The sequence below is a fragment of the Corylus avellana genome, chromosome 8, assembly GCF_965113065.1.
Source record: "Corylus avellana chromosome 8, dhCorAvel1.hap1.2, whole genome shotgun sequence".
Lineage (NCBI taxonomy): Eukaryota > Viridiplantae > Streptophyta > Magnoliopsida > Fagales > Betulaceae > Corylus > Corylus avellana.
Window position 1 is genome coordinate 6,300,834 of NC_142497.1, and position 27,578 is coordinate 6,328,411.

Consider the following 27,578-nt stretch of genomic DNA (forward strand, 5'->3'; position numbering starts at 1 on the left):
GTATCATATATTTTCTTTTCCATTGATGTTATACTTGGGTTTTTCTTGTTGCATTAAGGAATATGGAAATGTTAGTCTTCTTATCTGTAAATGGATGTTGAATTAACTATCTAGTACACCATTTGCATTGTGTTTTAATAATTTAATCAAGTGTTGAACGGAGTTCTTTGGTTTAGTTCAGGGAAGTCCACAATGTGGTATGGATAAGATTGCTGCCATAGAAAGGAAGGTAGTTAACCTGTGCAGCATTTAGAATAGGGGTTTAACAGTAAACTGGCTGAGGTTGCGTCTTAGTCAGCGGAGTTGGTGATTTATTTCTATTGTTTTATTTGTTTATTTATTTTGTTTTGGTTGATTAGTTGGTTGGTGCTTTGTCATTCTTGGCAAATATGGAAATGCTCAAGGGGCTCCTTTTTGGGTTTTTTGTTTTGCCAAATTCAGGGTTGTTGAGTTGGAAATAATTAATTATTTTTTGTTTGTTCAATAACACAATTACTTTCTCATTTATTGGTTGTAGTAGGTTCTGCTTTGGTTTAGCTGTGGCTGCACTAAAAAAAATGTAAAAACTAATGAAGGCCGGAATCAATTCAAACCTTTGGTACAACCTCCTAGAGACATCAGTAGTAGGTTGGGTAACACCTATTTATATTTTGTGGTAATAGCAGAGGTATATCTACACCATTCGTGAATTCTGGAGATCAATTAGCTGATATATTTACGAAATCCTTGTATCGAAAGAAACTAGAGTTTATTTGTTCCAAGCTTGGCTTATATGATATATCTGCTCCAACTTGAGGAGGAGTGTTGGAAGAGCTTATTAGGTTAATATGTTATGTGGGTATTTTGCTCTTTGTATTCAAGGTTACAATATATATATATATATATATATATATATATATATATATATATATATATATATGAGGGAGGAAGGCTACGGGAAAAAATATGAATGTGCCGTGCATTATGAGGGAGGAAGGCTATGGGAAAAAATATGAATGTGCGTCCTCTGTTTCTCTAGTGCTTTTCATGAAACCTCAATACAGTAATCACATAGAAGCTATGTACTTATCAAAAAAATCACATAGAAGCTAAGTAAAACACCACCTTGGCATAGTACGACCCATAAAAATCATTAGGACAATCCTAACTAAATCTTTTACAAAAATTATTTTCTCTAATTTTATTTCCTTCAAGAGATGTCATAACCTTGCAAGTAATAAGCCACTTGGTTTCCTTCACTATAAAGATGAGAGACGAGAATCTCCATATTTGAAAGAATAATAGTTAGGCTCTTTTTTCTTTTTTCTTTTTTTTTTTTTCATCAAGTTTCTCAAGAAAAAGTAGGTAAAGAAATTTAGATACTGTTAAATTAGAACTAATTTTGCCTAAAATTTTTGCCAGAAGTTAGTTCAGATTTTGCCACTTGAATAAAGCATGTTTATAAATGGACTAATCATGTAGGCTAGCTTACTTTCACGAGGCACTGTAACCCAAAGTTGTTTACCATGATATAAAAATTGAGTAACATTTCAATTGACAAACTAATTATCCTATGTAAATATTATGTGGCCATGGATTCACCATATGGACTATTGCCTTATTGTATTGCTAACTATATTTGTTCTTTTGCTTATTTCTCTTGCATTTCTTCAGTTTTATATGTACTCTTACAACTTTGACATGGTTGATTTGAAAGAGTTATCCTTGATCAGTGGAAAAGTAACTTGGTAATGGCGTTATTGCGTGCATCTTCATATTTATCCTTTACAAATTAGAAAATCTTCCTTTTGGTGTTTTGAGCATGTTCTTTTGGACATTGTGAATTGTAATGTTCATATTTCTCTTATCGGCATACTGAATTTTTGTACTTGTAATCATTTCACTTTAGATTTTTCAATTTGATAAGCAATATGTATGGCTAGAAACTTTTTGTTGCCTTTTTGTTATTCTTTTGTCATGACTTTTTTATTGTTTCTTTTCATTAGGATCATTGATATATCTTTTGAATATGACCTCATCTTTTAAAATTGCTTTTTTTAAAAAAATAAAAAATAATAATAAAACATTATTAGGGTTGAATTGACCCTAATAATGTTTTATTTTTTTTAGAATGTCAGACCCATTAGCGTCCACTTTAGTTTGGACGCTGATGATTATTTTTTTAATCATTAGCGTCCATTAAGGTGGACGCCAATAGTTAACCATCTGCGTCCACTCTACTTTGGACGCTGATGGTTGTTTTTTTTTTTTTTTAATAGTGGACGCTAATAGTACAACCATCAGCGTCCACTTTAGTTTGGACGCTGATGGTTATTTTTTTAATCATTAGTGTCCATTACGGTGGACGCCAATAGTTAACCATCAGCGTCTACTCTACTTTAGACGCTGATGGTTGTTTTTTTTTTTTTTTAATAGTGGACGCTAATAGTACAACCATCAACGCCCACTTTAGTTTGGACGCTGATGGTTATTTTTTTAATCATTAGCGTCCATTAAGGTGGACGCCAATAGTTAACCATCAGCGTCCACTCTACTTTGGACGCTGATGGTTGTTTTTTTTTTTTAAAATTTTTTTTTTTATGACCATTAGCAATAGTTACTTTGTGGACGCTAATGGTTACCTATTAGCGTCCACTCCATGTGGACGCTAATAGTCCACCCTAAATAGTTAACCATCAGCGTCCACTCTACTTTGGACGCTGATGGCTGTTTTTATTTTTTTATTTTTTTATAACCATTAGCGTCGACAAAGTGGACGCTAATAGTTAACCATCTGCGTTCACTCTACTTTGGACGATGATGGTTGTTTTTTTTTTTTTTTTTTTTTTTTTTTTTTTTTTTATGACCATTAGCGTCCACTTTGAGTGGACGCTGATAGTAGAGCACTAGCGTTGATTTTGCCTTTCGTTGACTTCAACTTTAGTTACAAAAATTCACGACTTTTAACATCCACATTGTCGACGCTAAAAGTAATCATTAGCGTCCACTTATAAGTGGACGCTGATAATCACAAAGTTGATCATTAGGGTCGGACAATTAGCGTTCAAAAGTCGACGTTGTTGTCAACAGCGTCCACTTTAGGATTTTTAGCGTCCAAATAATGTCGCCCTTAAAGACCGAATTTCTTGTAGTGGTGGAAGGGTTGCTAGAGATGGCAATATTATGCAATCCATTATATTTATCAAACACACGCATCTACCCCAGGTCCCCAACATTATTCTGCCTTTTGTCTTCAACAGATAGATTTTTTTGAGGGTTGTTTGGTTAATTTATATTTCTTGTGCATGTCTTGTTGTTGTAATATATGTTCCGACAAAAAAGAAAATTGAAAATAAAGAAAATAAAGACTAGCTTGCTTACATGTTTGATATTGCATTGCATTGAAAAGTAGAACTTTTAAAGTCAAAATGAATTTTTTTTGAAGAAAAAAAAAAATATTTTGAACCAACCGATTATCGGGAAAAAAAAAACAAACAACCAAAAATTCAGAAAGAAAATAAAAAAGTCTAAATTGTTTTATGTGAACTTTAATTTGGGTTCAACATTCCCAACTCGTCTTAGATGTTAGAAAGAACTTTGCAGGATGCATGTGGGTGGTCCACCGTGTGCAAATTATTCAAAAATAGCAAGAAATTAAAATACAAAAGATTTCACTAATTGTTTTTAGAAGTACCTTTGAAACATTATTTGGAGGGTCAAAAATCAATTTTTAAAGATTTATTTTTTAAAAAATACATATATATTTTTTAAAAAATTTATTTGTTTTGGGGGACCACCTTATGCCCTAAGGCCTAAGGTGGTTCCGCCCCTGGCTGTCGTGGATCTTGGAAGATGGATAACTAGTTTGGCTTTATGACTAGGTCAATGAAGGTTTAATTATTTTTAGGGTTAAATACAAATTTAGTACCTTTGGTTTGCACCAAAATCAAATAGCCTGTGTTTTCAAAAATATCACAAATGGTACCTGTGGTAAGCAAATAAATTCACTTGGTACTTCTATTAAGATTTCGTTAGATTTTTTAACGGAATGCCATGTCACTCTTACACGTGGGTGCCACATGGCGTTGTACTTGAGTTTTTGGGTGCCATGTTATTTTTTTAATTATTATTTAAAAAAAAAAAGAAAAAAAAAAAAAAAAAAAAGAAGGAGAGTTGGGGTGGCCGAATGGCCTAGGGGGGTGGTTCAGCCAACCCCCAAGGTGGCCGTCTGGGGATGACCGAACCATCCCATGGCCTAAGGGGGTGGTTCGGCCACCCCCCAGGGCCAAACCATTAAACAAAAAAAAAAAATATATGGTGTGGAAGCCATGGCCCAGCCATTCGATTTTCCTTCCGAGTTGACAGCCAGCCAGAGCACTGTGGGTATCTTGGGTTTAATCTCCATCGTACCGATATATACAAATGATACGGAGGTCGAGCTGCTAATTTCAGTCAAGCTTTTTGTCAAACAGATTGACTACAAATCTCAGGTAATTCAATTATACGATCCAGATCATTGCTTTCCAAGGCAGTTCCAAAGACTCAATTTATCTTCCTCGCCTTTCCAATTCAAAGTAGATTCCCCTTATTACAGCCTTTCGGACTGCGTCTTCTTCAATTGTTCCCAAAGAGAAGTAAATTGGAGTTTATCCGTTGTCTTAGTAGCCAAAACCACCAGATTTATGCCTTCGATACGGATGATGACCTCATGAACTACCCCCATCAAATGTTTTTTCAAGGTTGGTACTAGGGGGTGGCATCCTAGGTACCACGCCACGTGGTGCCCACATGTAAGGTTGACATGGCATTCTGTTAAAAAATTTAATGGAATCTTAACGGAGGTATCAAGTAGGTTTATTTACTTAATTACCACATGTACCATTTGTGATATTTTTGAAAACTCAGGTGACTATTTGATTTTGGTGCAAACCACAGGTACTAGATTTGTATTTAACCCTTATTTTTATGTGAAATTTACTTAATTCTCTTAAACTTTTACGGTTTTTGCAATCTCTTTTCAAAATTCAAAAACTCTTAATTGAGTGTATTGAACTTTAAAAAATTTGCAATCTCACCCCATCGGTTAAGGTTTGTCAAATGTTGAAATGATAATTATACCCTTGTAAATTTCATGATATTACAAAATTACCCTTAAGTTACAATGATTTAAAAAAAAAAAAAAGAAAGAAAAAGTGAATAAAAAACCTAAAAAAAAAAAATACAGGGGTATTTTGAACTTTGGGGGGAGATTACGAACGGATGAAGTTTCCCCTTATTTTTATCATGGTAACTTGGGTTGTAACACTCACTTTCAAATTAATTAAATCTTATGTTAGTGAGGGTGACATGTTTTGTCCATTTTCTTATCAATGATTGTAAGTAGCTCCTACGTAAATTAAAGATTGGCTGGGATACCATATATGTTTGTCCACATCTGTCTCACACATGCCGATGCGGATGTGATTATTGACAATATGTACATCTGTATATAAATAAAGTGATTATCACTTTTAAGTATTCACATCGGCATCATGTGATTATTATCTGCATCCACACAATACTAATTATTTCGGTTATTAAATGTAGTTATTATCCGTTATCCGCAAATGAGGTAATATTTGGCTATTTGGTCTCTATTATGACATATTTTAAACGATTTTGAAAATAGTTTGGACCTTTTTTAGTGTTTTGGGCTTGTTTTAGTGTTTCCTTAAGGCCTAATGTTTTAGATGAAATCCATATCTATTTTACATTTGAACTTAAAAATAACAAAAAAAAAAAAAAAAATACAAACGCCCAATGATGAATTTATCCAAGAAAGTAACATATATATCAAATGGTGAAATTATTATGTAGACTAATGTCCCACTTCGTTACAAGCTTGCATTACCAAACTTGACACTACTTATGCTAAGTGCAATCACTTATAAATAAAAAGATAAATTTACAACTTCTCTCTGGTGGGAGAAGCTTTTCCTTCTCTCTAGGTAGAGAAAACTTGCCTCCTTTCTGAGGCTTTTTACCACCTGTTGTGTGGTTGTTTGGGGAGGAGGGAAAGTTCTTCCTCTTTCCCTCCTCCCCCCCCCACCCCTTTTTTTTTTCCCTCCAATTAGTGTGCTCGTGGCTTTCTTGTTTCATTTCCACCCTCTAACATAGTGTTTCTTCACCACCTTCTGCTGCCCAAGGCCACTTGCCTCCTTCACCATCCAGCTCCCTGCCACTCGTTGCTTGCTGTCCTCCACCCTACAACCCAAAGCTGTCATGGTTCATAGATGAGTTTTCTATAAAACCCGATAGACTTTCCTATAGTCGACCAAGGTCTTCATGCGCCAATGCACCATCCTCGCCGGCCTCCCAGCTCCCCACTACCACCTTACGCTCCGCCTCCAGCCATTCATGCACTGAAGCGTGAGCTCCATGCACTTGGCGTGGACCTCAGACGTCGATACGTGTTCCCCACGCCTCAGTCAGCGGGCTTCTCTTGCCACTCCTCCACCTTCTCCCCCACCAACACTACTTTTTGTATGGCTTTTTTTGTTGTTTTTTTGCTTGTTGTTTTGGTTTTTCCTTTCTTTTCTCTTTTCTCTTTATTTTCCTTGTATTTCCTGTTGTTTTGTTTGAGTTTAATTTTGTGGGTTTTATTCTCTCTTTGTTCTTCATTAAAGTTCTTTATTTTCCACATATTTCCAAATTGATATGTCAATTTTATATCAAAGCTTGATAAAAGTTAGAGTAACATTATTTAGTAAACAGTTATATGATTACCATATCACTGGAATGACGTGACAATGAAAATTATCCTTTGATTTTTTTTAATTTTTCATAAGATTGTATGATAATTATATAACAGTCTAAAATATAACATTACTCATCTAAAGGTTAATCTGCATCATGATATAATTGCAAGATAAAAAAGTGATGTGGTGAGAGATAAATAGCAAAGTGGCCCTAGCCCAAAGAAAGTTGAACATGAAAAAAGAAGAAGAGAGAAGCTTTTCTCGAGTTAAAAAGAAAAAGAAAAAGAATACATAGGTTAATTAAGGTTTCTTTTAGAGAGAATAGCAGTTAACATGGTACGCCACCTATCAATTCAAACAAAACTTATTTTTTTACAACTCAACCATGTATATATATATATATATATTGACATTTCTTTCCGGAACTTTCTAAAAAAGGATTGCAATCATTTATTAATGTGGACACATGAAAGATTTTTATAGAAAATTGGTCATGTTTCTTGAAACAGTAACTTAATTCCCAACCGACCATCTGTGTTTGCTCTCCAACCAGTTACCTATTGCACTTCCAAGCCTCCACCTCCAAGCTATAACTATATATCCATCTTCAAAGCCTCCTCTATCTATATCTCCTAGAAAATAAAGAAAGAAACAAAGTGTTGATATCATATTATATATATATAATATAATGAGACTTTCAAGATCTTTCTTGGCTTCCTTTCTTCTTCTGTTTCTTGGGCTATTTGTGGCTGATGGCCAGCGTGTTCCTGCATTGTTCATATTTGGGGACTCTTTTTTTGATGTCGGTAACAATAACAACCTCGTCACCCTTATAAAAGCTAACTTCCCTCCTTATGGAAGAGACTTTGTCACTAAACAACCAACCGGGAGGTTCTGCAATGGAAAGCTTGCCGCTGACTTCACTGGTTCATCATTCTCAAACTCCCCAATTCTTTTTTATTTTTTATAACTTGGGTATCCAGGCAAAACGCCCCTTCTACACGGGTTGAACCTTAGATGTAATGTTTCATGAAGCAGAGGGCCAAGTGACTTACCACTCGAATCAACCCTTTCGGGTTAAAGATTCTCTGTTAATAGTAATGCTTTCTACTGGTTCTTTAATGGATTTATCATTTAAGGGTTTATTTATTTTTTATTTTTTTGTTTTTTAAAATTACAGCTGAAAGCCTAGGCTTCACTTCTTATCCACAAGCTTATCTTAGCATAGAAGCGAGCGGAAATAACCTCTTGATGGGTGCAAACTTTGCTTCAGCTGCATCTGGTTATTTTGATGCTACAGCCGACCTATATGTAAATACATTAACAAGACTAAAATTCTAGTTTTTTCTTATATATATATATATATATATATATATATATATGACATATGATATGGTATGGTATGATATGATATATGTTGTACATTTTGGTGATATTGTAGCATGCAATCTCATTAAGTCAACAGCTGGAGTACTACAGGGAGTATCGGCGTAGGGTGGTGGAAATTGCAGGGAGATCAAATGCTTCAAGAATAACATCTGGTGCAATCTACTTTCTTAGCGCTGGGAGCAGTGACTTTCTTCAGAACTATTATGTTGATCCTCTTCTTCAATCCACCTATTCGTTTGATCGCTTCTCGGACATTCTCTTGCATTCCTATACAAATTTCATTCGGGTCCCTCTTCTCCTCACATCACTTCTCAAAACTTAGATTATACTTATCTTTCTCCTTTTTTATTTTATTTTATTTTATTTTTTCTTCGAAATAAGAACATTAACAAACATTCAAGATTACCTTTTATCTTTATGTATACTATTTGTACGAATTAAGAAAAAATAAACAAAATTCGTATGCATTAATTGATAAACTAAGAAACATTTGTGATAGAGCCTATATGCATTGGGAGCGAGGAGAATTGGAGTGACAACACTACCCCCAATGGGATGCCTGCCAGCAGCCATGACATTATATGGGTTGAGTGCGAATGAGTGTGTGGAAAGGTTAAACAATGATGCAGTTTCTTTCAATAAGAAGCTCAATGCCACATCTAAGAGGCTGCAAAATCGCCTTTCTAGTCTCATATTGGTTGTCATTGATATCTACCAACCTCTTTTCAATCTTTCCACAAATCCTACACCAAATGGTACGTGGATTACTTCTCTATGTTCACGTAAGCATGAGATCGAAAGATGTTAATTTATTTATTTTTGGTAGACGCATGCATGTTAGTAAATTGTAAAAGAGTTGTAATCGTACGTAGGATAGATAAACATTAATTACTGCTAGGCTAGACAGAGACGGAGGGAGGGGGGGACCGGGGTGGGCCATGGTCCCCCCCAAATAAGGAAGAAAAAAAATTTATAAGTAAAAAAATAAAAAAAATAAAAAAAATTAAAGTAATGTTTTAAGTTTAGTGATTTAGCCCCCTCCCAAAAAAAAATTGGCCCTATTTTTAAATTTTTTGGCCATATCCGATAAAAATTTTTGGCCCTATTCGTAATTTTATTGGGCCATACCCATTAAGTTTTTTTTATTTGTGTTCCTTACTTTCAAATGTCCATTTTTTGGCCCTTACTTTCAAATGCTCACTTTTCTTTAGTTCATATAAAACAACAAAAATAATTTTTTTTAATAAAAAAATTCTAAAGAACCGAAAAAAAAAAAAAAAAAAAAAAAAATTTGGTTGGCCCCCTCTCATAAAATTTCCTGGCTCCGTCCCTGAAGCTAGACACCTAAAAGAAAGTGGCTCGTCATATAGCTGATCAAGCCTCTAGTACTATGAGACCAAACCCATTGTATATTAATGTAGATCATACACGGACCATCCATAGTGACCTCAACCCACTTTCTAGGAAGGGAGCTCCTCCTACAAAACAGGGGAAGGGTTGTCAAAAGGTCAGCCCATTGAAAGATTGGGAATACTCTGACGCCCAAGTCTGTAAAAGCCTTTATAAAATAAATTAAGAGTGTGTATATGAGCGAGGTAGTCGCATATGGTAGTGTCAGTGCGTGTACTTTTCCTCGGCTTCCTTAGGCTTTCGTAGAAGTTGGGTGATATTTATTTTGTAAAATGGTCCTCCATATATAGATCGATTTGTTAATTTTTCATAATAATATGTGTGGTTACAGGGTTTTTTGAGGCAAAGAGGGCTTGCTGTGTATCAGGCGTGCTAGCGACGGCAATGTTATGCAATTCATATTCTTTGGGCACGTGTGTTAATGCATCAGATTACGTCTTCTGGGACGGTTTCCATCCATCGGAGGCTGCAAACAACTTTATAGTCCGAACTTTGATCCCAAGTGGTGTTCAGCTCATCAGCTAATTATCATACACATGCATCTACCTCAACATTATTGTGCTTTTCTCTTCAACAGATCCTTGTTTTTGAGGGTTTATTTGGTTAATTTATATTTCTTGTGGGTTTGTTTGTATAATGCGGATGGAAGAAGATAGAGATTTGTATCATTATATATAATTCTACCGATTAAATGAAAAGTAATGATAAATTCATTCCTGTGTTTCGATTTTTAGTTAAAGTTGCTTCCATATATATGTATCTTCTGACAAGAAAGAAATAAAGACTTGCTTACGGTTGTATTAAGAGGGGCAGAATTTTCCTCCAAATTGGGTGGAGGAATTTCCTGTAACCTAGTCTATAAAATTGACATGTGTTCATTTTTTTAATAGAACATGTTTGGTACTGTATTGAAAAAAAATAAATAAAAAAATAAAAAAAATAGAGCTTTTAAAGTTAAATTTAGCTTTTTGATAAAAAAAAAAAAAAAAAAAAAAAAAAACTTTATTTTAGGGTTTTTTTTTTCAAAAGTGTTTTTTGGTCTTTTTTTAGAGTAAAAAAGTTAAAAAAAATATTTTTTTGAGCTTCTTACCAAACGGACCAACTTTTTACTTAGTACAACTTTTTATATATTAAAAATACTTTTTACACTCCTTAACGCAATCTCAATTAGGTTCTAACCAGTGGCTTAAGCTTTATCCTTGGGAGGGGGGTATAGTGTATTGGGTGAGGCTGTTGGGAGTTGCATTCAAGATATGGTGTATCCGGGTCCTTGCTGGGTCGTTTGGGCCATAATTCTATGGGCCCTTCAGATTCTGATCATAGGTCACCGGCCTAATAGGCCTTGGCTTGTAGGCCGCCGGTCTTTCAAGTGTTTTTTGGTACGTGGCCTTTCTTGAAGGAGCTATCGGTAGTTTGACCCTCAAGAAGTCTTTTTATTTCTTTGATTTTTTAGTGTGATGATCAAACCAAACGTGATTTTGGGATTACCATTTTTAAAGAGATTGTCGTTCACTATTTTTTTCTAAGTGAAATGGAGATGATTCATTATATACATATATATAATATATGTATAAATAAATATATCTAAGAACATTATCATGATAAGAGGTAGCAATCGAATGGGACTCAACTAGAAGAAGAAGATGGGAAAGATAACGACGACGAGCCATAGTTATGGCTTGCTGAAGATAAATAATCACAACTCTTGAAGATAACAAGTTGTATACGTCAATATAGTTTTTTCGTTGTATTCCTACCTAGATCTTATCTAGTACTCATGATAAACTTTATAATATTGACATTCTTTATAGAAAGTCATCTCTCCAACAAGAACATTTGAGAATATTATATATATAGGAATGTTTGTGAAGGTCTTTTATACTAGTCTGCAAGCACTCGGCTCTCTCTCTCTGTGCAAAAATGGAAGCTCTCTGCTTCATTGCTTCACCCACTCCTCTATTTCGCAGCACACCAGAGCACTCAACCTTCCCACCAATCAGGACGAAAAAGTACTCCAACAAAAGCCAACAATCCATTATTACTGCAACATTGACAAACCCAAATGAGCAGATCTGCTTCCACAAGCTCTCAGGGCTCGATTCTCTTAATAGGACGCCGCCCGAGTCGGCCTCCTCACTTGTTCCCCAGCTGATGAAAGTCTCGTCTGAGTCGTTGGTGTATGAGAGTGGCTTCCTCGGTGCTGTGCCGGAAAAGATGGCTGCGCCGCCATCTGGGATGGGTGGGGACGGGGTTCACAGTTACTTGACGAAGATATTGTCACCTAAGGTTTATGATGTTGCGGTGGAGACGCCACTGGACTATGCTTCGAAGCTCTCTGAGAAGCTTGGTGTTCGTCTTTGGCTCAAGAGGGAGGATCTTCAACCAGGAGTACGTAAGTTTACGAGAAATGTTTGTTTTCATTATTTTGCACATCATATCTATTTTGTTATAAAAGATGTGAAAATCTATCCTTTGTGAATTTCATGGATTCAATAATGAATTTCTAAAAGAAATTAAATGAAAAAAAAAATTATAAAAAAATGACACCAAACACATCTCTAAGAGCATGTTTGAGAAATAAATCGAGCTTTTAAGTCAAAAAACGTTTTTTAGCAAAAACTTCATTTTTAAGCTTTTGTTAAAAGTGCGTTTCGGTCATTTTTAGACTTTTTGGATCCTTAAAAGCTTTTTCAATTTTTTTTACTAAACCAGTACTTTTTGATTATTAAACATAATTTTAAGCCTTTCAAATGCACACTCAAACATGCTCTAAATTTATTTTATTTTTTTGTCATGAGTCATTCTCAGTATTTATATTTGTTTTTCAAATTTTGAAAACTAAAAATAAAAATGACATACGGAAAATCGATTTACAACCCACCAAATTGATATGGCAGGTGAAACCATATTGTGCTGTTTTTATTGTTTTTATTGGGACATAGTCACATAATGCAATTACTTGCCTAAATTCTTTGCAATTTAATTGGATATTCCATATGAAATTTTTTTTAAAAAAAAAGTTTAAATAATGTGAAATTATATAAGATGCAAAAACTTTAAATTCTGTAAATAAAATATATATATATGTGAGAAATGGAGAGAGTATCCTTATCCCCCAACATGGGACACTAACCGTCGCCGGGGGTGGGGGGGACATAAATTTTTTTATATTACCTATTTAAATTATTATTACTTCGAGCAGGGCCAGCTCAATGTATTTTGTGGCCTTAGGCAAAACTTTGAAATTAGGCCTAATTTTTTTTTTAAGTATATATATATATACTTTAAAAATACTAACAAATTAAACAAACACGATTTATCAAAAAAAAATTATGACTATAATAAAATAAATGATAAAAATAGAACAATAAAACCTGATTTGGCAAAGGAATTATGAAGTAGTTCTTGGAGATAGGACAGGAGACTCGATCACTCAGAGTCGGAGAGGAAGAGAAAATGATGATATAGGCAGAGAAGAAAAACTCAGAAAAGAACAAGCAAAGAAGAGAGATAAAGTGGCAAATAGAGAAACTCTGATATTTAAAATGCATATGGTAAGCTTCCTAGGCTGACAACAGTTTATATTTTTCGCTATTGGATTTCCTAGATGGCTAAATAATAAATAGAAAATAAATGGTAATAACGAATATATTTTCTTACCAAAAAAAAAAAAAAAAATTCCATAAAGAGGCTAAGAGCATGACTGCATGATATAGGCGTGTATTGTGGGTGTCAGGCGTGTAGAGCTCTAGGGAATTGGCATGTAATGATGTAAGACCTTTAATGCTTTGTCCCTTTATTTATTTATTTTTGAATTATTTTTAGAATTTATAAAGGGCTTATTAATTGGGGCCTTATTAAATTGAGGCCTTAAATTTTGATGAAAATTTTTTTGGGTCCTATTAAAAAAAAATTTGGGCCTTCAATTTTTTTTTTCCAAATTTTTTTTAAGTCAAAAAATATTTTTGTAGGCCTTATTAAATTGGGGGCCCTAGGCGAGGGCCTAACTCGCCTAGGGCCTGAGCCGGCCCTAACTTCGAGTTAGAGTATGTTTGAGATTGTGTTTGAGAAATAGAGTTTTTAAGTCTAAAAGCTTCATTTTAAAGTTTTTACCAAAAATGTGTTTTGGCTTAAGTTTTTTAACCATCAAAAGCGCTTTCATTTTTTTTTTTTTTACCAAACGGATACTTTTTTTTTTTCAAACCAACTTTTTAAGTGTTAAACGCACACCCAAACAGAACCTTAATCCTTATCCGTTTTTTTATGGCCCGCCGCCACTCAAGTATCTAGAAGTTGTGGCCCAACACGTAAGCCCAAAGGTGCAAGGGCCCAAATCAGTAGTAAGAGCCCGAGGGGTCTGAAATACAATAAGAGTGAGACCATCATGATGTGTCTCTTGGGCCGGAAAACATTATTCCTTAAGCGAGTGGTCATTGGGTGCTGTGGGGCCAGAGGAGAGCAACTGGGCTTCTGTGTAGGAGAGGGAAAGGGCTCAGGTTGCCGAGAAGCCAATTCATATCGAGGCACCAACAATGGCGGAGATGGCGCCGGGAGCTGAATCGACCAAGGAAGATCAACTGATGAGGAATTGGCAACCTGCGAGAATTGAACTGCTGTGTGTATTAAATACTTGCATATTCCTAAGAAATGGAACTTTTTCTTGATGATAATATACTTTGTGCTAACTTCGAAAAATATCTCAAAGAATCGTCATTTTTATGAGACCATGAGATTTTGCTTCTTGAAAATTATCTTTCACGCAGGAATTTGATAACAATTTAATCTCAACAGATCGATTAATGTTCCTGTAAACAAGAAAACCATCATTTTGGATTTTTTTGTCGAAGGGGTTCATTCTGAGGAAATGCTGTTTGTGCTTGTTTGTCTTCCACATTTCAAGAACAGAAAACAGTTTTCCAAACTCTTTATTGATGTCTTCAAACTGCTAGGTATTCTCATTCAAGCTGCGGCGAGCTTATAACATGATGGCCAAGCTTTCAAGGGAACAGTTGGACAGGGGAGTCATTTGTGTATCAGCAGGGGAGTCATTCCGTCAACAACTTCTCAACCGACCATCTTTATTTTCTTGCTCATGATTAATGTGTGTTTGGTCATCCGTCAACAACTTCTCAACCGTCCCTCTTTATTTTCTTGGTCATGATTAGTGTGTGTTTGGTCATGATTAGTGTGTATATCAGCAGGGGAGTCATTCCAAGATTAGTGTGTGTTTAACAGCCCGCCTTAAATTCTCACCTCCCTAACACACTACAACCAGTTATTATAGCCCGCCTTAAATTCTCACCTCCCTAACACACTACAACTAGTTATTATAGCCCGCCTTAAATTCTCACCTCCCTAACACACTACAACCAGTTATTATAGCCCGCCTTAAATTCCCACCTCCTTAACACACTACAACCAGTTATTACAGCCCGTCTTAAATTCCCACCTCCCTAACACACTACAACTAGTTATTACAGCCCGCTTTAAATTTCCACCTCCCTAACACACTACAACCAGTTATTACAGCCCGTCTTAAATTCTCACCTCCCTAACACATTACAACCAGTTATTACAGCCCTCCTTAAATTCTCACCTTCCTAACACACTTCAACCAGTTATTACAGCCCTCCTTAAATTTTCACCTCCCTAACACACTACTCTTGATATAAGATTATATTTATTATAATTATAATGGGGATTTCAAGATTTGTCTTGGCATCCGTTTTTGTTTTTCTTGGGCTATTTGTGGCTGATGGGCAATATGGTGATGGGCAGTATGGTTATTGTTTCCGACATCAAAACCCGAGACCCTGAATAAGAACATTGCAGTATGGGCCTGTAATGTCCTAAATTTGGGGACTCGGGGTTTGATGTCAGAAACAATTACCATACTGCCCATCACCATATTGCCCATTAGCCACAAATAGCCCAAGAAAAACAAAAACGGATGCCAAGACAAATCTTGAAATCCCCATTATAATTATAATATATATAATCTTATATCAACAGTAGTGTGTTAGGGATGTGGGAATTTAAGGAGGGCTGTAATAACTGGTTGTAGTGTGTTAGGAAAGTGGGAATTTAAGAAGGACTGTAATAACTGATTGTAGTGTGTTAGGGAGGTGGGAATTTAAGGAGGGTTGTTAACTGGTTGGAGACCAACCTTTAAACTTCTGATCTTGGGTTCCTCAAACACACATTTTTACTCTTGTCAAATCAAACTTCCCTCCTAGTGGAAGAGACTTCATAAAATAGATTAAGAGTGTGTATATGAGCGCGGCAGTCGCATGGTAGCATCAGTGCGTGTACTTTTCCTCGGCTTTCTTAAGCTTTCGTAGCAGTCGGGGGATATTTATTATGTAGTATGGTCCTCCATATATAGATTTGTTAATTTTTCATAATTAATAAAATGTGTGGTTATAGGGTTTTTTGAGTCAAAGAGGGCTTGCTGTGTATCAGGCGTGCTAGCGACAGCAATGTTATGCAATTCATATTCTTTGGGCATGTGTGTTAATGCATCAGATTACGTCTTTTGGGACGGTTTTCATCCATCGGAGGCTGCAAACAACTTTATAGTCCATACTTTGATCCCAAGTGGTGTTCAGCTCATCAGCTAATTATCATACACATGCATCTACCTCAACATTATTCTGTTTTTCTCTTCAACAGATCCATGTTATTGAGGGTTTATTTGGTTAATTTATATTTCTTGTGGGTTTGTTTGTATAATATGGATGGAAGATGATAGAGATTTGTATGATTATGTATAATTCTACAGATTAAATGAAAAGTAATGATAAATTCATTCCTGTATAACAGTGTTTCGATTTTTAGTTAAAGTTGCTTCCATATATATGTATCTTCTGACAAGAAAGAAAATAAAGACTTGTTTAGGTTGTGTTATCTTTTACTTCTTTCCAATTTATGCGACGAGTATATTAAGTGGGGCAGAGTTTTCCTCCAAATTGGGTTGGAGGAACTTCCTTCAACCCAATCTATTAAAATGAGACATGTCACTTTTTTTAATAGAACATGTTTGGTACTGCATTAAAAAAAAAATGGAGCCTTTAAAGTTAAATTGAGTTTTTTGATAAAATAAAAAATAAAAATAAATGTATTTTAAGGTTTTTTTTCAAAAGTGCTTTTTGGTCTTTTTTTAGAGTAAAAAAGTTAAAAAGTATATTTTGAGCTTCTTACCAAACGGACCAACTTTTTACTTGGTACAACTTTTTATATATTAAAATTACTTTTTACACTTCTTAATGCAATCTCAATTAGGTTATAACCAGTGGCTTAAGCTTTATCTTGGGGCTTCTGGGGTTCGACCCAATTTGAACAGGGAATTGAAAAAACAAAACAAAAAAATTAGAAAGAAAGTAAAAAGTCTAAATGGTTTTATATGATATTCAATTTGGGTTCAACATGCCCAACTCATTTTAGATATTAGAAAGAACTTTGTAGGACATGGTTCTTACTTTTAGGTATTCACATCCGCATATGCATTCGCATCATATGATTATTATTTGCATCGGCGTGGTTATTACGGTTATTATCCGTTATCGCAAATGAGGTAATGGGCATTTTGGTCTCTATTAGGACATATTTTAAACAATTTTAAAAATGGTTTGAACAAGTTTTTAGTGTTTTGAACTTGTTTTAGCGTGTTGTGCACAAACACGTGATCATAATTACGGTTAAATAAGGCGAGAACAATCACACACAAAATAACACCAAGATTTAAGTGGTTCCCTCAATGTGAGGTATGTTAATTGGCAGAGGCGATCATGAAAAAATTTACTACGAAAGATGGAGTAAAAAACTATAGTAGAGAGAATCACCCACTCTTCTATTTCGTAGCACACCCGAGCAGTCAACCTTCCCACCAATCAGGACGAAGTACTCCAACAAAAGTCAACCATCCATTATTACTGCAACATTGACAAACCCAAAGGAGTAGATCTGCTTCCACAAGCTCTCAGGGCTCGATTCTCTTAATACGACGCCACCCGGGTCGGCCTCTTCACATGTTCCCCAGCTGATGAAAGTCTCGTCTTAGTCGTTGGTGTATGAGAGTGGCTTCCTCGGTGTTGTGCCGGAAAAGATGGCGGCGCTGCCATCTGGGATGGGTGGGGACGGGGTTCACAGCGCCACCAGCTACTTGACGAAGATATTGTCATCTAAGGTTTATGATGTTGCGGTGGAGACGCCATTGGACTATGCCTCCAAGTTCTCGGAGAAGCTTGGTGTTCATCTTTGGCTCAAGAGGGAGGATCTTCAACCTCAAGTATGTAAGTTTACGGGAAATGTTTGTTTTCATTAGAAAAAATTACACTTTATCTCCCAAAATTGGTAGCGATTTTTAATTCGAACTCCAAAGTTTTAATTTTTGCAATTTATCCTCAAAGTTTTAATTTTTTTCAATTCAACCATTCCGTCAGTCAAAGTAACTTTGACTGATGAAACAGTGATCACGTGTAAGGCGCGTGATCATTTCAGGCGTTTTAGTACCGAAAATACCTCATCTCCTTCAGCGTTCCACAATCCTCGCTACGACTCAGATTGAGACTTTTGAGGGATGGACTTTGTCAAATGATGCCTTTTTGTTGATATTATTGGTAATATATTTTCGTCACTTTCTTTGTTTGTTTTCTTAATTGATATTTATTTGTTGGGTTATTATAATATTAAGTATATATGTTTATATATGAACCCAACCGATCGTCTTAAAGACGAACTATGAAACCCAATCCGATGTAGAAACTCAGGAAACGAATTCTTATATATATATATATATATATATATATATATATATATACGTAATACATACACTGCCACAAAATCAAAATCAACCACTCTTCTGGGTTGTTTAGAAACCTCTACCTCCCTCTTTTTGGGTTGTTTTTCTAATCGCGGATTTCATATGAGAAGGTAGAGGGTTCTTTTCGAAATGGGTTTGTGTTTGAGAGATTGAAAACGTCGACTGTGAGCTTGACACTTTGAGATTTGAAGGATAAGAGATTGTGGAAAGCCGAAGGAGATGGGGGCATTTTGGGGAAGAAATCAACAAAAGCGATCACTTGCGACGAACGTGATTACTGTTTCGTCAGTCAAAGCACTTGTGACGCACGTGATCACTGTTCCGTCAGTCAAAGCCGCTTTGACTGACGGAATGGCTGAATTGAAAAAAATTAAAATTTTGAGAGGGTGAATTGCAAAAATTAAAACTTTTGAGCTCGAATTGAAAATCGCCCATAACTTTAGAGGTTAAAGTGTAATTTTCCCTTTTCATTATTTTGCAAATCATATCTATTTTGTTATAAAAGATGTAAAAATCTATCCCTCAATGAATTTGAGAATTTCATGGATTCAATAATGAATTTCCAGAAGAAATAATAAAAAATTACAAAAAAAAAATGACACAAAATATATCTCTAAGAGTATGTTTGGAATTGTGTTTGAGAAATAGATCGAGCTTTTAAGTCAAGAAGCGTTTTTTAGCAAAAACTTCATTTTTAAACTTTTGTTAAAAGTGTATTTTTGTCATTTTAAGGTTGTTTTGGAGATTTAAAAGTGCTTTCAATTTTTTTACTAAACCAGTATTTTTTATTTTATTTTATTTTTTTTCAAACGGATTTTTTGAGTATTAAACACAATTTTAGACTTCTCAAACGCACATCCAAACATGCCCTAGGTTTATTTTATTTTTTTGTCATGAGTCATTCTTGATCTGTATTTATATTTGTTTTTCAAACTTTGAAAACTAAAAACAAAAATTACATACGGAAAATCCATTTACAACCCACCAAATTGATATGGCAGGTGAAACCATATTGTGCTGTTTTTATTAGGACATAATGCAATTATTTGTCTAAATTGTTAGCAATCGGGATACTCCATATGAAAATTAAAAAAAAGTTTAAATAATTTGAAATTATATAAGATGCACCAACTTTACATTCTGGAAAGAAAAAAAAAAAAAAAAAAAAAAAAATATATATATATATATATATATATATATATATATATATATATATATGAGAAATGAAGAGAGGATTTGTATCCCCGAACATGGGACACTAACGGTCGGGTGGCGGCCTAAACTTTATTTAGATAAGTGGGTATTTCATATAAATTTTTTTATATTACCTATCTACATTACTATCAATTCGAGTTAGAGCATGTTTAGGATTGTGTTTAAAAAATGAGGTATGATACACCTAGAACTTAAACCCAACTTTGGCCCAACTTCTAAACTAAATTTCTCTTTCTCTCTCTAGTTTAAGGCTCTCTCTCTCCTCAACATGCATTTTTTTTTTTTAAAAAAAAAACTTAAGAAAAAAGTTGTGCCAAAGTTGGGTTTAAGTTGTGCCTTTATCATTTTCCTTAAGAAATAGAGCTTTTGAGTCCAAAAGCTTCATTTTTATGTTTTTACCAAAAATGCGTTTTGACCATTTTTAGGCTTTTTGAACCCTTAAAAGCGATTTCATTTTTTTTTTTTACGAAACGGATACTTTTTTATTCAAACCAACTTTTTAAGTATTATACGCACTTTTAAGCATTTCAAACGCACATCAAACATAAGGGCTTAATTCTTATCGGTTTTTTCCATGGCCTGCTGCCGCTCAAGTATCTAGAAGATGTGGCCCAATGCATAGGCCCAAAGTTGCAATGCATAGGCCCAAAGTTGCAATGGCCCAAATCAGTAGTAAGAGCCCGAGGGGTCTGAAATACAATTGAGAGTGAGACAATCATGATGTGTCTCTTGGGCCGGAAAACATTTTTCCTTAAGCGAGTGGTCATTGGGTGCTGTGGAGCAACTGGGCTTCTGTGTAGGAGAGGGAAAGGGCTCAGGTTGCCGAGAAGCCAATTCAGATCGAGGCACCAACAATGGCGGAGATGGCGCCGGGAGCTGAATCGACCAAGGAAGATCAACTGATGAGGAATTGGCAACCTGCGAGAACTGAACTGCTGTGTGTCTTACATACTTGCATATTCCTATGAAATGGAACTTTTTCTTGATGATAATATACTTTGTGCTAACTTCGAAAAATATCTCAAAGAATCCTCATTTTTACGAGACCATGAGATTTTGCTTCTTGAAAATTGTCTTTCATGCAGGAATTTGATAACAATTTAATCTCAACAGATCGATTAATGTTCCTGTAAACAAGAAAACCATCATTTTGGATTTTTTTGTCGAAAGGGTTCATTCTGAGGAAATGCTGTTTGTGCTTGTTTGTCTTCCACATTTCAAGAACAGAAAACAGTTTTCCAAACTCTTTATTGATGTCTTCAAACTGCTAGGTATTCTCCTTCAAGCTGCGGGGAGCTTATAACATGATGGCCAAGCTTTCAAGGGAACAGTTGGACAGGGGAGTCATTTGTGTATGAACAGGGAACCATGCCCAAGGAGTTGCGTTATCTGCACAAAAACTAGGCTGTGATGCAGTCGTCGCCATGCCTGTTGCAACTCCTGAAATCAAAGTTGATAGCCTTTTTTCCTACCATCACATTCATTAATTTCTGATAAAAAGCTTTTGATTTGTCTCATTATGTTGTCAATTTTAGATATCCCAATTATTTGGTATTACACATTTGTTTAGCTGAAGGCGGTGGAGAGGTTGGGTGCTACAGTTGTGTTTGTTGGCGAGTCCTATGATGAAGCACAAGAGTATTCCAAGAAGCGGGCCAGAGAAGAAGGTCGAACGTTTGTTCCTGGTTTTGATCACCCAGATATCATTCCAGGGCAGGGGACTGTAGGAATGGAGATTGTGCGTTAAATGCCTGCTCCATTGCATGCAATCTTTGTGCCTTTTGGAGGTGGCGAGCTAATAGCTGGAATTTCTGCCTATGTGAAGGCAGTTTACCCTGAGGTATGTGACACGTTTTCCTTCAAAATTCAACTAAGCAAATGCATTTGGCCTACGACTTCAATAGAACTCCTGAAAAAGTATACAAACAACTTATTGTGTTTAAATAATATACAAACTGAAAATATATTACAACTTCCTGGATTCAACTGTTTAAGACTAAGAGCATGTTTAGGATTGCATTTGAAAAATGGAGCTTTTAAGTCAAAAAGTGCTTTTCGACAAAAGCTTCATTTTTAAGCTTTTGTCAAAAGTGCGTTTTGGCCATTTTTAGGCTTTTTGAATCCTTAAAAGCGCTTTTTATTTTTTTACCAAATGAGTAAGTTTTTTTTTCAAATGGACTTTTTAAGTGTTAAAAGCACTTTTAGGCATCTCAAACGCAATCCCAAACTTACCCTAAGTCATCAAAATTATTCTTCAAGTTTAGGAGATTTGAGCGCATTGTTTGGAAGTATGGATGTTATTGAAGCTGAATAAGGGTCTCATGAGAACTAAAGGGTCTCATGAGAACCTGCCCTTATGGAACATTTTTGAAATAGAAATGTAACTTTATGGAAAAATTTCTTTAAGATGCAATGATATCTTAAGTCTGCCCTTTTGCCTTATGGATGCAATGATATCTTAAGTCTGGGAAAAAGAAAGTATTCCCGGAATTCAGCATATGGACTGTCTCAAGTTTTCTGCTATGCTTTAAGAATTGGGTGTACAGATTAAAAGTTTTTATTCTATGGATGTACTAATATCAAACATGATGACTAAATAAGTAGGAGGCTGGTAACATATAGTGTGAAATTAATTTGATGATTCATTTATCTGTTTCATAGTGTGATTCAATCGGAGTGCATGTTAAGTTTAATGAACTGTTTTCTGCTTCAAATCTCATCCAAGTTGGAATGAAATCCCATCTTTCTTTTTCTATAATTCTATTTTTCATTTTATTTGTTGATTAGGTGTACTGAGTTTATGGTATCAACGAACAAATTCTCAGAGTCCATTGTTAGGAAAAATTGTAAAATTGGTCCTGGGATTTGAGGTTGTACAAATAGGTGACAAATAACTTCTTGTGGTGTGCCTATGTAACAAATAACTTCCTTGGTACAAATTTGGACATTTTTTTCTGCTGTGGCCATGATGAAATTACACATTTACCCTAAAAAAAGTATTAGAAAAAGAAAAAAAAAAAGAAAAAGAAAAAGAAAAATGGGTGTTAACTATGGTGATGGTTTGGCCACCCCTAGACCAGCTAGAGGAGGTGGCCAAACCACCCCATAAGTGCCCGTTTTTCTATTCTTTTATGTTTTTCCCCCCTTCTTTTATTTTAGTCTTTTATAATTTGTTTGAGAGTAAATGTATAATTTCATAATGACACAGACCGAAAAATGACCGGAATTTGTATTGGAATTTGTACTAAGGGAGTTATTTATTACACAGGCATATCACATGGAGTTATTTGTCAGTTTTGTAACCTTAAAGAGTTATTTGTCATAATCTCAAACCCCGTAGACTAATTTTGCAATTTTCCCTTTTACTTATTCAGTTTTTTGTTCCACTTTCTGTGCTTTGCATTTCACAATGTTTATTTAACCAGTGTGTAAATCTTCTGGTTACATTTGCGTAAAACCATAATTAGCACTACCAGCATACATCTATCATGTAGGTCAAGATCATTGGGGTGGAGCCATATGACGCAAACTCAATGGCACTCTCTTTATATCATCGGCAGAGAATTATGCTAGATAAAATAGGAAAATTTGCAGATGGAGTAGCTGTGGATGTGGTTGGAAATGAAACTCTTCGGTTATGCAGAGAGCTCATTGATGGAGTAGTTCTTGTCAGCCAAGATGCTATCTGTGCATCAATAAAGGTGAGTCTCTCTTCATACTTTTAGCTCGGAACCTTGCATCACAGAGGCCTTTGATTTTACCGTACATGGAATAGTCTTGGCTGTTTCCATTTAATGTTAGTGAAATTCCTATATGTATATATAGGGAACAACATTTACTCCCATCTAATTACGAGATGATGATCCACTACAATTAAGTTGTCCCAAATGCATAGAAATTTGGGCAGTCCAAGTGAGCAGGCTGTGGGGCCCAACTGCCCTGGGTAGCCTAGGGTGTTGAGTCAACTTGCTCAAGGTAGATGGGTCCAATAGTCTCTCCCTAGGGTGGTAGTTAGAGGGAGTAAATGTAGTTTTCCACACACGCGCGCGCACACACACACACACACACACACACACACACACACATATATATATATATATATATATATATATATATATATATATATATATATATATAACGCAGGCCACCATGCTTGATACCTAAACCAAATTCAAGGTTTTAAAAAGTAAGTTGAACATCCAATACTTGCCTAGTACATGATGAGGCCCAAACAATTGTTGAGCGCAGCTCATAAGAATTGCTGTGTGCTTTGTGGCTTGCTTTTGGAACAATATTTTACCGTTCGATGGTTAATACTACTGGATAAGATGACTCATACAACAACCAGGAGTAAGAATTAAGAAGAAAAAGGTTACTTGCTGAGTCATTACTTATCTAGCTTAACAGTGTCCTTTTCCAATTCTATCTGATATTTGGATCCTCTGACTCTCAAATTTCTGTTTCACTAATAATGGAGTAAACAATTGATTCCCACAGTATGAATCAACTAGTATTCTCATTATTTCTCTTAGTGCCAATGAAACAAAGAAAATTTTCTCTTCAGTAGGATAAAAAATATAAAAAAAATGAAAATTAAATGTGCACACTAAAGTGTTAGACTACATCTGATTCTTAGGGCTGCAAAAGAGTCCTTGTCAGAAGCATCTTAAATGGGCATTCTATTAAGAAAATTGCAGACCCTTATAGTTTAGTTAGATTATGGCACTAGAAAGATCATAACCTGAATATTTTGATTTGTATGCTTGAAGTTTATCACACTTCAATTTGTAATTTGACCTGCTTAATCATATAATATGGAGTCATTTCTGGCTTTCGACATCCAGAAAAAGAAAGAAAGAAAAGAGTGGGTAATTAAGCATGCTAATTCTTTCTATGGAACTTTGGCAAGACACTATAGTAATTGGACTTTTTGCTGCAGGACATGTTCGAGGAAAAGTGAGCTGTACATGAACCGGCGGGGGCCCTTTCCATTGCTGGAGCAGAAGCATATTTCAAATATTATGGACTGAAAGGTGAAAATGTTGTTGCAATAACCAGTGGAGCGAACATGAACTTTGATGGACTAAGGCTGGTATCCCAACTTGCTGATGTTGGTAGGCGGCATGAGTCTGTCCTCGCAACATTTGTTCCAGAGAAGTGCGAAAAGTTCAAAGAGTTTTGTCCATTGGTATGCCAACAAAATACTTTTTCTATGTGCAGTAAGCCAATTCTATTCTTAGCCTTTCTTCCAATGGATTTTCTGAAACTAAGATCATCATTTTGTTTTTTTATAACAATCATCCTCAAAACAAATATTATTGTTGGTTTTGTTAAGTACCTACGTTGTGTTGGCACGGCACATTTTGTGGACAAAAACACTAATTTAAGTTTAAAAGAGTTGTGTCACTTGTTAGTGAAGAGTTCATGCATCACTCCAAAGACTTCGTCTCAAACTTGAATATCTCAACCATTTTTGGGTGATAAGTGACTTAGATGCCTAGTACCTTTGCCTAAGGTGGTTAGTATGGACTACACATAATCTAGGATGATAGAAGTTATGGGGCTATATGAATAATGAAGTTTTTAGCTTAAAAAGATTTAGTTTTCACACTCTATTCATGCGTGTTTGACCGGTACTACTTGGGTTCCAATGTTGAACTCTTTCTTCGAAGCAAGTTCGATAATCGTTTGAGCGGTAAACTAAAAATTGCAAAATCGAGAGCATCATTTGAAGCTTGTTTGATACATGATCAGATGGTAAGTTGAAAAAATTTAGACCAAAGAGTTTTGTTTGAACCTTGTTTGAAGATAATTCGAACATCAAATTTAAAAATCGTGTACTTTAATCTAACACATTCGAATGCTGCATAAATTAAGATCTTTGCTTTAATACCATAGTAAATCGTTTGTTCAAAAAGTTTATGCTCATAAAAAAAATATAAGTTTAATTTTTTAATTGATATTTTAACAATGCTCATATTTTTTTTCACTTTTACTTTTAGCTTAGTTGCAAATAAGTTATAAGAGAAGAATAAAATTATTAAGAGTTCTAGAAGATTGACCTCTTATAAGATTTCATTATTTAATCTTATATGACTTCAATATGTGAAATATTTAATTGAAATGGGAGATGAATTATAGACATTGTTTGAACTCAAAATCTCTATTTTGATACCATGATAAATGATAGTGAATTTAATCATTTAATTAATATTCTAACAATTTTCATATTTCTTTTCACTTCACTTTTAGCTTAGTTGCTAAGTTATAAGAGAAGAATTGAATTATTAAGACCTCGATCATGGGACTGCACTGCAATATTGACCTCTTATACGATTCCATAGCTTTAATTTCATGACTTTCCTTTGTAATGCAATAATGCAAGTGTTAGAAATATACCGAAAGATAAAATTTTATGAAATAATGCATATTCAAAGATTGAGCTGTTAATAGAGAATATTTCTTCTTTTTTTCTTTTCCCTTCCCCTTCTTCCTTCAGTTATCTTCAGTTTGTCATTAAATATGATTCCACCCTTTTGGGATATTTTTCAGGCGGGTGATCGCCAAGAGGCCAGGTGCTTTGATGAAATTACTAGATGCCTTCAGTGCCCGTTGGAATAGTAGCATGCTCAATTACGGAGGACAGGTTGTGCTCAATTCTCTACTAGCCCTTTGAATTCCCAATTATGCAAAAGCCAAATTTATTTTGATAATTTTCTTGGAAATGATCTTTTGATTTTCCGGCCTTTAACTATCGTTGTTTTTTGCTATAATTTATATGGAAGAATAGCCTAAAGAAATTATATCTTTAGTTTGAGCTTATTGCTAAGGGTTACATTGTGTTTTGCCTCTTTACCAGGGTGAGAGTGGTGGAAATGTATTAATGGGTCTCCAAGTTGTAAGCTCTGAGATGGATGAATTCAAGGCTTTGGCCAATAGTCTAGGATATGCATGTATTTGAATCAGGCGATGGAGCTTTGCCACTACTGATGTCACACCTCCATTTCATGGTCATAATTTAAAGTTGGTGCATCTAACAGTGCACATGATGTTAATATTGACACTTTTTTTTCTTTTACAAAGTTTAAAATAATATAGTATTATGTACACCGTTAGATGCACTAACTTTAGATTTTGGCCATGATTTAGATACTAACAATTTCAAATGAAATTGAGAGAATCATTGTCCTGCTTTAAAGGGCACCACTATGGGTCAGTTTGGCAACCGGGTTGTCCCAGATGCTGTGCACAATTTGACCGGTTGACCATCAAGTTTAAACTTTCAACCTCAAAATTTCACCCACTTTTTACCATATTGCCCCTTGCATCTCCATCCTTCACGTTTTTATTTTTTTTCCTTGAAATCCCCCTTGCCCACCGAACCAAGCAGTTCCTACCCACCATGTTGTTAAATCTCCCAACGGTTGGGATTAAACCAAAAAGAATAAAAAGAAAACAAAGGCTGTGATTTCTTTCACGGAACCGTTCTCTTCTCTCACGCTTCTTCTCCTTCTTCCTTTCTCTCTCTAAACCCGTTCTTCTTCTTCTTCCTTTCTCTTTCTTGCTTTTATTTTGGTTATTTTTTATGGCTAGGACGATCAATAGGGGAGCTTAATTGGTTATTTTCTTTTGGTTTGGGAGGAAGGAAGGTGTTGGTTTTCTTGAGAAGTTTGTGGCTTGATTTTTTGATTTTTTGATTTTTTGATTTTTTGATTTTTTTTTTTTTTGGTGGCTTGAATTTTCTTGGGTTTTTTTCTCTATTGATCGCCTGGGTTGGTGTTCTTGAAGATTTGGGTTCTTCTTAAATCGAACCCAGTTTTGAGGTAGTTTTTTCTCCACATTCAACATGTTCTTTGTCATGAATTGCAAGAACACCAACCCAGGTGGGTAGAGAGAGAGAGAAAGGAAGAGGTTTAAGAGACAAAGATGGGTTTTGAGGAGAAGAGGGAGAAGAAGGTTAGAGAAATTCCGTGAAAATACTCCAAACCAGTTGCCAAACGCCAACTGTATGTCTCGCTAATAAATCT

General features: G+C 35.2%; 1 protein-coding gene and 1 pseudogene across 2 annotated transcripts; both read left to right on the plus strand.

The window, feature by feature from the left end:
• The first annotated feature begins 7,404 nt into the window (after positions 1–7,404).
• Positions 7,405–10,040, plus strand: LOC148584025 (GDSL esterase/lipase At5g22810-like). Its single transcript, XM_088519242.1, has 5 exons — positions 7,405–7,642; positions 7,897–8,027; positions 8,158–8,391; positions 8,605–8,860; positions 9,847–10,040. The coding sequence occupies exons 1-5, from the start codon at positions 7,405–7,407 to the stop codon at positions 10,038–10,040; spliced, it is 1,053 nt and encodes a 350-aa protein (XP_088375368.1).
• Positions 10,041–11,435: 1,395 nt separating this feature from the next.
• Positions 11,436–27,220, plus strand: LOC132162812 (threonine dehydratase 1 biosynthetic, chloroplastic-like; annotated as a pseudogene). Its single transcript, XR_015912989.1, has 7 exons — positions 11,436–11,903; positions 20,823–21,002; positions 21,122–21,391; positions 23,046–23,252; positions 24,491–24,765; positions 26,104–26,197; positions 26,411–27,220. The product of XR_015912989.1 is annotated as a threonine dehydratase 1 biosynthetic, chloroplastic-like (transcript).
• The last annotated feature ends 358 nt before the right edge of the window (positions 27,221–27,578 follow it).